This window comes from Clarias gariepinus, chromosome 19 (assembly GCF_024256425.1).
Source record: "Clarias gariepinus isolate MV-2021 ecotype Netherlands chromosome 19, CGAR_prim_01v2, whole genome shotgun sequence".
NCBI lineage: Eukaryota > Metazoa > Chordata > Actinopteri > Siluriformes > Clariidae > Clarias > Clarias gariepinus.
This window is the reverse complement of record NC_071118.1, coordinates 8,115,484-8,129,712: the sequence shown is the minus strand read 5'-3', so window position 1 is coordinate 8,129,712 and position 14,229 is coordinate 8,115,484. Positions and strand designations below refer to the sequence as shown.

The 14,229-nt window shown below is 38.2% G+C and overlaps 2 protein-coding genes across 3 annotated transcripts in view; one reads left to right on the top strand and one right to left on the bottom strand.

Annotated features, from left to right (window-relative positions):
• Positions 1-685: 685 nt before the first annotated feature.
• Positions 686-8,365, bottom strand: rhogb (ras homolog family member Gb). Its single transcript, XM_053479311.1, has 2 exons — positions 8,209-8,365; positions 686-4,202 (listed from the first exon to the last, which is right to left on the bottom strand). The coding sequence occupies exon 2, from the start codon at positions 4,151-4,153 to the stop codon at positions 3,578-3,580; it is 576 nt and encodes a 191-aa protein (XP_053335286.1). The 5' UTR covers positions 4,154-4,202; positions 8,209-8,365; the 3' UTR covers positions 686-3,577.
• A 2,974-nt stretch (positions 8,366-11,339) lies between these two features.
• The window catches only part of stim1b (stromal interaction molecule 1b), a 34,893-nt gene continuing 32,003 nt past the window's right edge, over positions 11,340-14,229 (top strand). For both annotated transcript variants that reach the window (XM_053478311.1, XM_053478310.1), the window contains exons 1-2: positions 11,340-11,553; positions 12,073-12,193. In XM_053478311.1, the coding sequence (XP_053334286.1) occupies positions 12,079-12,193 (115 nt within the window). In that variant the 5' untranslated portion in view covers positions 11,340-11,553; positions 12,073-12,078. The remainder of the gene's footprint in view (positions 11,554-12,072; positions 12,194-14,229) is intronic.

The following is a 14,229-nucleotide window of genomic DNA, read 5'->3' as shown; positions in this document are numbered from 1 at the left end:
CCAGGTTTCTGTAATGTGCAAAGGTAGAATGTGAAAGATAAGGCATTCTACTCGCTGAATGTTCAAAGGAGCGACTGCAGTGGGCTTGATTGTTTGCACCAACATAACTGTTTTACTGCAACTAAGAGTCTCATGTGCTTGAAGTCTTCTGTAACTGTCAATCGGTTTTACACCTTTATTCAAAAGACATTTCACCACGATCCTAGTTTGACTTAAATACCCTTTGAACATTTTATTTATTTCTCTGATGTTATATTTAAAGTTCAACTGAGTCACACATTTCTTGACTTGATGGTGTACCAGAAACAAAAAAAATCCATTTGATTGATGTGAACCTTACAACTATTAACCAGCTGTGATTTTAGAAGTTCCTTCATTAAATCACTTTGTTTGAATGTGCTTTAATAAACAGCTGAAAACTTAAATACAGACAAATGTAATTATTTCTTATCTTTTTATTACTGTTATAATGTAATCCAGATATTTACTTATTTTTTTGCCATCCAAACACTCTTACATCAATCATGGTGATGCCATCCCTACGGTGCATAAGCAAGCAGTTCAAAAACATGTGGTTTGGCATCACATGTCTCGGAGAGAACAAGTAGATTGTCTAAATTTGTTAGCTTTTTTTTAAATATATGTCTCATTTATTTACCAATTAATTAACACTATTAAGAACATGTGACATGGAAGCTGTGTTTATTTGCATAAAAACATTTTTAACAAATACATCATCAGGAATAAAGGAAAATAAATTACAAACTGTTAAACCTTTTACGTACAGTATTGTATACAGGTGGATTTAAAGCTGTGAAAAGACACTGCTGAAACTCTGCCTTAGTATTATTTGGTGTAATAAGGTGTCAAAAAGATAGAGGCAGATGCAGGGGGATATGTTAAAGAGCAAACAGCGTCTGGGTAAGGGAGTGTGCGGAAATAGAACCCCTTCCTTGGCTCTACTGTTTCCAGGAAGAAGATTACTTCCCATGGATCAGTGCTTGCCATGCTCAGAATGAGAGGAACGACTGTTCTTGTTTATCCATGACACAACAATACTGAGTTCTGGCCTGTGTCTACGTGCTGAATTTCACTTTACTGAAGCTCTTATGAAATTTGTGGCCACCTCGTGCCACACACAGACCTAGTTCAAGAAGAACCGACTGTTTTAATGCATTCTGCAAGCAGATTCTTCAGTTGCTATCTTCCAGTTGAATAATTTCCCACCCATTTTGCACATAAAATGTAATTTTAGACAGAAGTTGTACATGCTTTCAAAATGCAGCTATAAATATATCTTTGATCATAAATTTGTCTTAATATTGAATTCAGCTCTTTTTGACACCATGGCATGTTACATTCCCCCCCCCCTCCCCTTCCTCCTGCCCTGAATAACAGTGTACCTTGACAAACATCACAATGGCATATAAAAGGGAGGTGGGGAGATAAAAGAAAAAAAAATCTGTTACATTATTAAGTGAATGCATTTTAAAATCATGAGCAGGAATGTGGTGCATTCAGCTTGCAGAGGCGAAACTCAGAGCTTGACACGCTTTGAACTGTGAACCTCAAGCACTCATCCTGATGTGTATTCAGCTTTTAATTTAAAATATAAAAATAAAATCACAGACTCTTGAAGGCATTTGTGTCAGAATTTAGGCCCTGCTTGGACATTCAGGCTAGAAGCATTGGTAATGAACGTACACAAAATGTTCAACAGTCCATGTCTGTCACTTGATGTGCTGTAATGCTAAGTGATTGCTTTCTAAGGGACTGTCAGTAACCTGATATGTGTTCTAGCTTTAAGGCTAGCTGATTGGCTTATACGTTCCCAGGGACTCATGGGAACATAGAGCCTGCTGGTTGACTCCTACCATGCTTAAGTTACAAGGTTTATGTGCTAGTGGCGAGTTCACGACTGACAAACTGCACAACACAAACAAGCACTGGTAAATAATAATCTGGTCAAATTTACTGCATGTTTTCTACTGGTAAGTAAAAGAACTACTATGTTTAAAAAAATACGAAAAAATGTAAATCTGAGTACATTGACATGTTAGGTAAGAAGTTATGTATTTAATATAACTAAGATGTACAGAACAAATTTGCAAGCTGATTCCAGTTCAGTCATCAAGTGCTGAAAGTTTTTCTAATTCGAGCTGCTTTTCACCAAAGCCCCACCCTGTCCTGCTGGGAAACAGTAAATGAGAATGGAGTGTGAAGTCTACTGGAGCCCTTGCTTCCTGAATCAACTGCCAAGATGCTTGTTTCCCCCCAATCAAATTGAAGTAATGGGGAAGTAGTGTGGTCAATGCATAACTGAGGTTTCCCTGCACTGCAATGCCTGCAGCTGCTGATGCATACACAGACTCCACCAACACAAGGAGCCAAATGACTTCTTGTACTTTTATAAGCCTTAATCTTGCAGTTTCACAAGCACCTTCAGACATTTATAGCTAAAGCCCTGATTGCACAAAAGCGTTAAGTGCATAATTATTTATAGTACTTTCAATGATACAATAATCACCTAATAGCGTGCTAAGAAATGTAATGACTTCAGTATTAAATGTCTATTTCACTGCAAAATGTAATTATATCACACTGATGTTGCATACTCAATTCTAATTGGGTAAAAGATTCATTCTGTTTAATAATGTTTATATTAATTCTCTTACTTTCTCTTATATTAACTTGCACAGGGACTTGTATGGTGCATGATCTATATAAAAGGATTTTTTTTTACTTAAAGATAGATTATTATACTTATTTAGTATTACTGAAATGAGTCTCCAGTGTCAGCTTTTAATGACAAAGTTAAAGCTTTAATGTTGCACCTTAGTTTCCGGTTTCTTCCTAAAATGGCATTTTTGTCTTTTTAACTTAAGTAAGAATGACGTGTTTCTCGTTAAATTAAAATAATTTTTATAATAAATGTTGTGGTATAAAAGGAATAAAACATTTTACGATGTACTATTTTAGGAAAACAATTAACCCGTCATTATTGCATTGTTGCATTATTATTAAAAAATAAATTGATTTAATATACAGAATTGTTGCCATGGTGTATAGTGGATTTAATGATTCCAGTTTATTTCTGTATTCTTTGTCTTCCTTTTGTTTTTTGTTTTTTTACAGTCTGGTATGCAGAAATATTTAACTATTAATATATCTTTTGCTGTGTTATGTCTTTACAGTAATTTCTGGTATGATAATTCATCTTCTGGCAAAATTTCCTGGACGTGACACGCCTGGGTGAAACAGACTTCCATGGCTACGTTTGTAATGAAGGGGAAAGTGTTGTGAAGGCGTAAACCTTTTATGAGGTCATAAAATCTACAATAATGTATTCTCCACGCAAAAAAAAATACCTTTAAATTTCCTTGACTGATGTGCTCGTTCCCTGCCTGTTAGTCCAGGTGTAAAGTATTCACTACAATTTTCACAGCCTGTAAATAGCAAGCATCAGCCAACTCACTTCTGACTTCTCCTGCAATCTGTTTCCAAAAGACTAATTCTCTGTATACATTTATTATAATATTAAAATCTAATTCTCTGCATATTTCTCAGGTTTTCTTTTTCAGAGGAGCACGCAGCCTCTTTTAGGCGCAGCGGGCTGAGGGTTGAGGAAAGCGCGAACAGCGTCGGCGAACACGTCCTTGATGCCATCCTGGCTGAGCGCCGAGCATTCCATGTACTTGACCGCATGGATTTGGCGCGCAAGCGCTTGGCCTTGCTGCACCGTTATGGGTGCCTGGTTCTGATCTTTCAGCTTCTTCTGCACCTCAGGGTCGTTGCGCAGGTCGCTCTTGGTGCCCACAAGAAGAATAGGCACGCTTGGGCAGTGGTGCGTCACCTCGGGATGCCACTTGTGCTTGACGTTTTCGTAGGATGGCGGGCTGGAGATGGAGAAACAAATGACGAACACGTTGGTCTGGGGGTAGGATAGTGTGCGCAGGCGGTCATATTCCTCCTGTCCGGCCGTGTCCCACAGGTTGAGGCTGATGGTCCGGCCGTCCACGCTCACTTGAGAGCTGTAGTTGTCAAACACGGTCGGGATGTACTCTTTAGGAAAGGCGCCAGTGGTGTAAGAGATGAGCAGGCAGGTTTTCCCCACCGCACCATCTCCCACAACCACACACTTGATGCTCTGCATGCTGGAGGGATGGAGCACTCAGATCTAACGAATCTACTTCAGCAATCTCCTGTGAGAAAGAAACACATAGCATGTAAACTAGAGCATTCCACTATGAACAAGTAGAAAGAGAAATGGGGAAATGGTTAAAAGGTGTCTACTGATGGGAAGTAACCTAATCTCATATATAGCGAATGTACTGTATGTGTATGAGATCATTGAAATATGTTTCTAAAATGAGAACCTAAAGCCTGTGAACTCACATACAACAGATAGCTTATGGCGCTGGTGATATCGGTCCGTAAACATCTACTTGGCTAAATGTCGCTTAAACTCAAAACTACAGAAAGGCTGGAACAGACTAAGGTGATAAAGTTGTTCATATCCATGTGCACGTTCACTACTTGGACAAAGTATGTCCACAATTTCTTAACCTCCGGAAAACGTAGTTGTCTAAAGAAGTTAAAATATGATTTGCATTAATGTTATTTTTATTATTATTTATCAAAGAACATATTTTGATCCATTTATAGTTACATTATCTATCACTTTTTCACTTAAAGCTATAAACAGTCACCAATCTTTCTTTTTCTGCTTCTTTGAAGTTAAAACAACAAAAAAAATATCTTGTAGGTTTAAAGAATTTCCTGAGGACTTTCCTATGTTACCCATGCATCCATTGTGTATTGCTCTTATCCTGTGTAGGTCACAGGAGGCCTGTAGCCAAACCCCGACAAAGCTAACCACTGAGCCACCGTGCCATGCCACCCTTCCACATTGCCTTTATCTGTGACAAAGCACTGACTCAGGAGACTCCTTTCAAAAAATGCTACCTAAGCCTCTCCTGTCACCTGTGTATGTTGGTGGGACTGAGATGCTAACACGAGCGTTTGAGAATCTGGCAGCATTGTGTGATGCTTCCTGGTTATGTATCAGGGAAAAGCTTGAGTTCCAAAACATGTCCGCTACAGGCACTAATCACTCATCAGTGATAGATCTGACAAGCTCAACTCTTCTGGGTTTTATCTATCTAATGATTTCTAACGCCATTTTTTCCTCCCTACAACTTCTGTGTAATTTCTTTCACCTTCTTTTTTTCCAGCCAAACCTCTACGTATGCTTTGTAGAATCCATAATCATTTGGAGTTACAATGATTTGAAAGAATCACGATGATTTGACACGAACCCTCGAAGGGGAGGAACAAAATCCCTCAGTCTTTCTCACTGTTGTTTTTTTTATTTATTTATTTTTTATTATTATTCCTTCGTTCAGCAGATAATTTACCACAGGATAATGAAGCAAGAGTGTCTCTGCCCAATCTCCAGGGAAGGGGGGAAGAGAGCGATTTAGAGTCCAACCCTCTCTGCTTTAAGGCGTTAGCTGGTGATGTTAGTAAGCCGAGAACTTAGCGCAACAACACTGAGGTGGAACCCCCCCTTCCTGTGTCCCGCTGTCTGTCTCCCTCTGGTCTCAAACAACTGACTGGCCTCTAAGCCTGATAATGTAAGACAAGGAGAAGCGAGGATTCCAAAAAAAAAAAAGAATTGTGATTAAATCCAAATTACTAATGTAACCCAAGTTGTAAATGTTACAACTTCCCACATCAGTTTTAGTAGCTTCACAGCGTTGATTAAAAAAATGGGTGTGAGCAAATTAGGGCCTGTTTTAAGCTGACCATCTTGCTTTGATTAGCAACAGGAAACTTTACTGATGGTGTCAGAATTGAGACAATGTACGCGTCGAGAATGTGCTGCAACACAGCTCGTTAGCGAGATTTCTAAATGAGAGAGAGGCGAGAAATGAAGAACAAATGTAACAGCTCGAAACAGCTGCTAAACTACAATCAAAAACAAAGGTCAAAACTTGATTGTCACAATTCAGTCTGTGTTTAGGATGTTTTAAACTCGGGTCTGTGTTCTGGATGTATTAAACCTACTCTATGTGCTGACACTTTTTGCTTAAAAAGAAAAAAGAGAACTAAATCAGGCTGAGATTATTTGCGAAAAGAAATAAAAAAGTGGAAGTATCTAGTTAAAAAACGCAAAACGCTCTCAGTTCTTCACAAAAAAACCTATTTGCTGAGTTTGCATGGTTTTTACGGTTTTATGAAAAATATTTCCTTCTTTCAGTTGATATTTTTTTACAACTTGGATGGAGTTAGTGTTTGTCTGGGCTTATTACTGTAAAAATAATTAGAATACAAAAATACTTATTTCCGTACAGTACATAGCACATTCATTACACAGCTATAGGAAAGAAATACTTATGTATCAGTCATAATACTGATTACATCGCTAATAAACTGCAGTGACAACAGCAGCTAATGTGCATGTTCTTTGGTTTAGCTTCTAACTATAAAGTAGTACAAATAGTTTCAAATAGTTTTTGCACATTTATCACATGTCACTGAGGTCTACTTAGAGTTATTCTGCCTTTTTTTTGTATTTTCTGCTCTTTCAAGGTTAAGCCAGGGTATGTCATAAGCGGAAGGATTAATAAGGAACTCTCACTTAGAATCAGCAGCTGGGTGTCACATCGCAGACTGCTGAGCAAAGAACCTCTTAAAAAAAGTTTGATTTACAGTCCAACAAGGCACAGCCGGTCAAATTGCAGCTGAAAGTGTTGCAGGTGGTGGGAAAGAGAAGACTATTGTATTGTAAAACATATTTGCATAATTGCTATGCTCTGGATCAGGGAAGTAAATGTGCACAGATGAATGGACTATACAAAAGTATGATACAGATATGGACACGCACACAGACACACACACCTCTCATATAGGATGAGGATGTCCGTCTACGCACAGTTCCACTTTTCCTAAAGCAAAAGCCACAATCTTTATGTCTGTCTCTTTCTCTATTCTTACATCATTTTTTTCACATTGGATCCAAAAACCTGCAAATCTGCTGAGCCCATGGAAAACTTGTGGAGGCACGATAAGAGGTACATGAAAATCCTAACCTTAAGTTGCATTGATCTATCTATCTGTCTATCGATCTAAAGGTACCAAAAGCGTACTTCTCCTTTCCCTTCACAAGTAACATTGGTGTGGATCCTTTTGGAAGCATGAACACACAAAAAATACAAACCATTACAATCAATTTGAAAGGCCACTGTTGTATATTTTCTGTAAAAAAAAAAAAAAGATGTACAATTCACAGTATCACCTGTACAGCAAAGAAAGGGACAGTTTGGGACCTTTATTTCTCAGAGTGTATCTGTCTAAATTTGGTCTCTGATTTAATTAAAATAGTGGATTTAAAAAAAGTTGGTCTGTGATACGATTGGAACTCTTTGGTTCCAAGCCATTCATTGGGTACAGGTATTTTTCTGCATTATTATTATTATTGTTTTGAAAAATTCATCAAGTAGTTTTTCACTGGTTATCTTTTGATCCTTTGATACAGTATGTAGATTTTACCTGCATAATAAGAAAAGTGCATAGTAGGACTGTAATACTAATGTTTTCTTTCTTTGTTTTAAGTGAGGTTTTAAACATATACATGACATGCATCTAGAGCTAAGAAGGTACAAAAGGTCCATGATAGAGAGAACCCTTTTAGAAATAAGGAACCAAAATGCACCAATCATTACTATAGCGTATCATTTACCTGGAAAGGTGCGTGTGGTTTACAGTAGCTTTTACAGTAAAGGATTTGAAAGTAGATCAATGTTAGTTTATTTGCATGAAACACATAATTAAGTTGCACATTTAATGTCATCTTGATTGTTGCACACCAGAGACACAGAATTGCAGTACACTGTACAGTACTACTACCCTTTTCATTAGTGCATGGGAGTGGCACCTGGTTCTCTACAGACTCTGAACGTCAACGATTTCGACTCGAGACTGAAAGATCAAACGATCAACGAAGAAAAGTGAAGAATTCAAGTCTACACAGAGCTCTATAGGTTTGCGCGCGCGCCTGTATTCTTGCTCCAGATGTCAACGCCCGGAGTCAGAAAAAGAAAGTAAGAAGAAAAAAAAAACAAGTCCAGATGTTACAGACGAGCTGTCTACAGGACAATGAAAATATTGACACGCAACAGTGATGTGTAAATAAAGGCGTCTTACCGAACATACTCCGCTTTAAACTCGTTAATCCCAGCGCGAGCGGGTCCGTCTGCAAGCACGCGCACTCCACAGCTACTTATTGAAGTATGTAGGAAGTGAGCGCGCGCCGAACAGAGGAAGTATGATGGCTTAACGGCGTGTTTGAGGAAGTTTGCTGAAGTGAGGCCATGAAAATGTGCATGTGGGTGTAGTAAATGTAAGCTTCTGCACAGGGAATTCCCGCAGTGCGCAGTCTGAGCCTACTCTCATTAGATTTTTTTTTCTTTCTTTTTAATTAAGTTACTGAAGGGTATTCTCAGATTTCACTCCTACTCAGAAAGTTTTTTTTTCCAGTCATACAACTTTGCATAAATTCCAGTTTTGCGCTTCTACTTAAAAAAAAATAGATCTTAAAGGTACAGACAAACAAGCACACCCCAAATGCATGAGCACTGCTTTAATCATATGAAAGTGGTGATTGCCTGGGTCGTGGGGGTTATTACTTAAGTGATTAAAGAATTTTATTTTAATCAGCTACTGTAATATCCACACAGATATGTCTCAACTAAGACATCTAGGGATGTCTCAGACAGCCCTAAAATATGTTGTGATGTCACAAACTAATTTGCATATTCATTTTGCAGTCATGATTATAATGAATGAGGAGTCACTGATGCGTTAAAGGAAGCGTTTAATGTTTTTTTTTTTTTTGAGGAAGACCGAACTGGAAAGTCCGCTTTAAAGGACAGGGAAGCTGAAGAGAGAGTGCAATTTTTATGTAGCGGTGATCCAACTTACAAAACTCCAACTAGACGCTAAAATGTTTAAGACACAGAACAAGCTAAGACAAAATCAGGGAAGGCTGGACTGGAAAGGCCAGGAATATGAGGGAGAATGAGACCTACAGTTGGTGGTAATCCCACCAACCTACTGGATTCCAACTGGCATTAAACAGCAAAGAAGAAGAAAAACCTTTCGTTCTGATTATGAATAGAATACAATAGAATAGTTTTAAACAAACAGATGGAGAACTTATAGAAGGTTTTCAGTCGTGGCTCCACCATGGATGGGACTCCATGATAGACCATAAATGTCATCACGAGAAAGATTAAAACACTAAGACAGTTTTTAAAAATAAGTTATTTCCCAGTAATGCTAATGGTTTTCCAAATCAAACATGTTTTACTTGAAAACTATCCGCCTTTCATTTAAAAACCACCTACAGCTTTAGGCTTGCATGGAAAAAAATCTTCTTGAATATACTTAATTCAAATTATTACATTCAGTCTATGGTATTTAAATTTGGGGATTTTTTTTCCCATCCAGCTTGATTTGACTATGTATTTTCAAAACTCTGTTAAATAAAGTCAAACTCCACAGTCTCTTTCAAATGCAGGACCAACCACAAGTCATTGATTAATTTATATATTACGCAAGACTGGAATGAAGAACATGAACAAAATGGGGCTGTGGTTGTGAGTGGTTGTGCAATAGGTAAGAGGGAAACGGTTAGTGATGGAATAGCTTGGTTTTGTTGCTTGTTAATAAAGTCATCATATTTAATAACAAAGCTACATAGTTGGCTACAATGAATGTATGCCCACTCACACATACACCTGTGTCATAGAATTTTGATTTTATGAATACACAAATCACATAATCTTTTAACTCCTCTTTGTTTCTTGATGCATGGCCCGCAATTGCATATTAAAGCATTCATTCTTTAATTCATTCATTCATACATTTAGGGCTGCAATTTGTTTAAGAAATTGCTTAGGGCCCCTGGACCACCAGGGGGCCCCAGGATTTTTACAACAGGCCTGCAAAAAACACACTTTGCTATCATTTGGTAAAAAGGTTTATGTACTGTACAAGGCAGGGGGCCCCCTTGTGGTTCAAATAAATAAATATAATTTATAAAACTTTATTTAAACGTGTTTTAATTTGCCATAGTTATTCAAACATGATAATTACATTCTATTTTTTTGTTTATTTGTGAAGTCATGTCCAACTCTTTGTGATCTCATGGACTATAGCATTTAGAAACTGTAATTAGCCAAATCTGCACGTCTTTTGACAGTGGGAGGAAACCAGAGTACCCAGAGGAAACACACCAAGCACGGGGAGAACATGCAAACTCCATGCACACAGACCAGATGCGTAAATCAAACAAAGGACCTGAAGGTGCAAGGCCACAGTCCTAACCATTAATCCACAATGTCGCCTATGATTTATTTATTTGGGTATTTGTGTGTCCTTGTATCTTGTATCTTAAGTCTTGTTTAGTTGTTTTTATCTTATTGGTTACAAAACTGTTATGAAGCATTAGTTCTGGTCATTCTTGCATATCCATAATAGGATTGCTGTAGAAGAGGGTGTTGGATAAGTGGTTGCTTCCATCCATCTAGGAACATCTATAGCCCAACATGGGGCCATGGAGGCCAATGGTAACTATTGTATTTACACCTATTTTTATGACTGTGGTAGGGCATCCGGTCAACATTCATACGTGCATTCATACACTACAGACAATTTGGGAATTAGCCTAATCTGCATGTGTGTGGACTGTGGGAGGAAACCGGACTACCCGGAGGAAACCCACCAAGCTCCGGGAGAACATGCAAACTCCATGCACACAGACCTTGAGGCAATCAGAGGATCAAGGGAATGGAACTCTGAAGGTGCAAGGTTACAGTTCTAACCATTAAACCAGCCTACCACCAAGTTGTTGCTTAAGGCCTAAAAATATTCAGAAACGTCCATGCATTTATTAATCCACTTATTTATTAATTTAACAACTTAAATGTCCCCTAATATGATGCATTATGTGAAACGTTGACATCTCAACATTTACAATGTAAAATATAATTAAGACCAAAACCAACGTGTAATCGGCATAAGGATAAAATTCCATACTATTAGGCAAGTGTTCTTTTCTTATTATTTAAGAAAGTTCCAGACAGTCATGTACCGAAGTGAAGCAATAGTAATACTGTCTTAAAACCAAGTCCCATCATCATTATTAACACATGTTCTGTAGTCTCGGATTTAAGCGCGGTTTTCTAATGTGCGCGTCTATGGTTTGAACACAAGATGGCGGTATTGCTCTGGTAAAATAAAAAAACGTAGCTTCGCAGCACGTTGGACTGTTAACATTCTTTCCTTTACGCCGTCGTGTACAGGCAGAACCGCGGCAGACGCGACTTTGGCTTTTTGAGAGGCTGTAAACGTGGATTTGTGAGTTTTTGTCGCGGTTTTCGGAGTCGTGTTGTATTTGGTTGTGTCTTGCTTGACGACGGGGGATGGACGCTTGCTGCTGAACTCGTCTGTTCCGTTCCGGTGGTTTATTCCAGAAGTTTTCAGGAGGTATTGTGAAATTATACATTGACTGAATACGTTTGCGGATAACCTTATTATAACTTTTTGCCATTTTAAACGTCGCATCCGGATGTAAAGTATAGTGTATATTGGGAGAGTCATCCTCCTCCAGAGATCTCTGAGAGTCACTGTGTAACTGTAATATAACCTGAAACTCTACATGCTTTCTGAAAAGGTTAAAACAATGTAACGTGTGATAAAAATAAACACTGTGTGCGTGAAAAGATTTATAAAGTGTTTATTTTCACGTTAGTGGTCAAGTGACTTTACACTTTTTTAGTTCACTTAGGCGGAAAGAGTGACGCGAAATGCGGAACAGCTGAACCCAAAGACTGAAAGCCACATAACCATCTCTTATCAAGTCAACGTTTAAGACCAGGACTATAATCCATGCTTTAGTTTAGTCTTATATATATATCATGTCTAAGGTATTAAAAATGAACCCTAGTTAGAACCTGGCCGGTGCTTATGTCATCAGTGTGTGTGTGTGTGTGTGTGTGTGTGCAGGTCAGCATGGATTCAATAAGCCTTGCTTCTGTGTCTATCATCTGTCTTTGCCTGGTGATGAGAAGCACAACAGACTCACCAAGACTTCCAGACCACATCCTGCCTGCCGACAGGTTTTCAGGTCAGAGAAATTATCTACACCTACTTGGTTGCCACACACACTTACCATTTTACCAGGTAAAGATAACATACAGATCGCTTTGTTGATATACTGTACATCACTTAGATGTACTGACCTACAGTATGTCCATCACTCTTGGACATCCCAGTCCATTTAAGCTGTATTTGAGTGGAGGGCCAGCATTCACCTGAATATCTCTGCAGGATTGAGAACTTTTCTTAAACTACAGTACCAATCCATTCGGAATTGGTGCTGTGGTTTAAAAGTGACCTTGTTGAAATCCCGATAGTTAGTTAATACTCTCATATCAGCGCCACTATTTTGCCAGTATCACCAGTGCGCTCCAGCTATAGGATGCAGTTGTGCCGAGTTACGGCAGAGACACAGCTTGTCTAGTGAGCGGTCCGCAAAATGATGGAATGGCGTTGATGCCGGTATCCATAATGCCAGGTGGAAAGGAAGCCCTGCATCAAATGTTTATCTTCTGAAAGACCTCATTCATGAGGTCATAATTCATGCATTTAAAAAGAAAGGTTCATTACTCCATGCATTTAAAATCCCAGTAATAGTTAAGTATCTCTTTTGACTGAACAGCGATTTAATTTTTTGTTTTGTTTTTGACAGACATAAACTGATTAATTTGTTTTACTATCTACATGTTGCACAATTCTGCAACCTCATTTTTTAGCTCCACAAATTTATTTATAAATCTGTTGATCAAATATGAGAAATGCAATAAGTGCTAATATATTGTCACTAGGGATTTGTAGGATTTGTGCTCTCCCATGCTTACTCTTTAGTAGTATACAGTAGATTAGTCAATAAATAGCATAAAAAGCAAAATTGCGATAAATAAACACTGGCATACATCCTCTTGGGATCATCTGTGACATTATGGTGTGATTTATTAATTTATTTTGTCAAACCTGCATCCGCCTCTCTTTGAACATTTTCATTAAGGGAGGAAGAGCGGACAGCATGTAGTTAAGAAATACTCTGTATTAAACTAATACATTTCCTCAAAGATGCAGTGTATGTTCATGCAGTAAACCAACAGAGATGTTGGTGAAAAGCGCTTCATTTGCTTGATAACTGGTCCAGTATCTTTGAACTGAAGACATGCAGCCACATTAGCAAGAGGTCATTAGAGCTTAGGTTCTGGATTAAGTTTTGTTAGATCTATACTGGGGGACTTAGTTGCAAGTTCAAGTGTGTATTTTTAAATCCAGTTAATTTTGTGCTGAATTATTCTGGTTTATAATGGATTAAAGTTTCGGTGCATTTACCTACGTTAACCCATCTTCTCCAAATATCGGTTTTTCTTCCTTAACGGATTACAAGCATATCCTCCTATTATTAGACAGGGCTGTAACAGGCAAGTAATAACTTGATTAACCTTTTAAAAATTATACAGTAAGACCCTGTCCACTTGCCCCTAAATCTGTGTCCATTTTTGTGTCCAGTGCAAATTTAGTTGTGGACATAAAGTAGACACATTTAATCGTGCACAAAGACAAACTGAGTATTATCAACCCTGGAAGAACATTAGTAGGAAAATGAAAGTGAAGCAAACAGCTGTTGTGAAACTTTGTTTTATATTCATGCCACATTTACGTATGCCACAACAGCACAACAGTAGTTTACCTTGGTGCGTTCAAATCTGGTCAAACTGATTATGCAGAATAACAGAACACAATTATGAAAGTAAAAGCTTTATTTCTCTATATAATCCACTGCTACACTAATGCACTTATCACAGCGTTACATTAGTGCTTGGATGCCATCAAGGTAGAAAGTTTTCATGTGCCATGATTGGACTGCCTGCTTCATGTCTGAAACAATGGCCTCCCAGGACCTTCTTAAATGGCTCGTTCATGTAAAAATGAAATAGACTAAGGTCAGGACTGTCCGCGGGATGTGGTGATAACTAGCCGAGTGCCTGTAATGTATAAGTGGTATTCGTGAATGATTGTGTGTACGCTTTCCACAGGTTTCGAGCCACCATGGCCAAGATCATCAGTCATATACTTACAGTA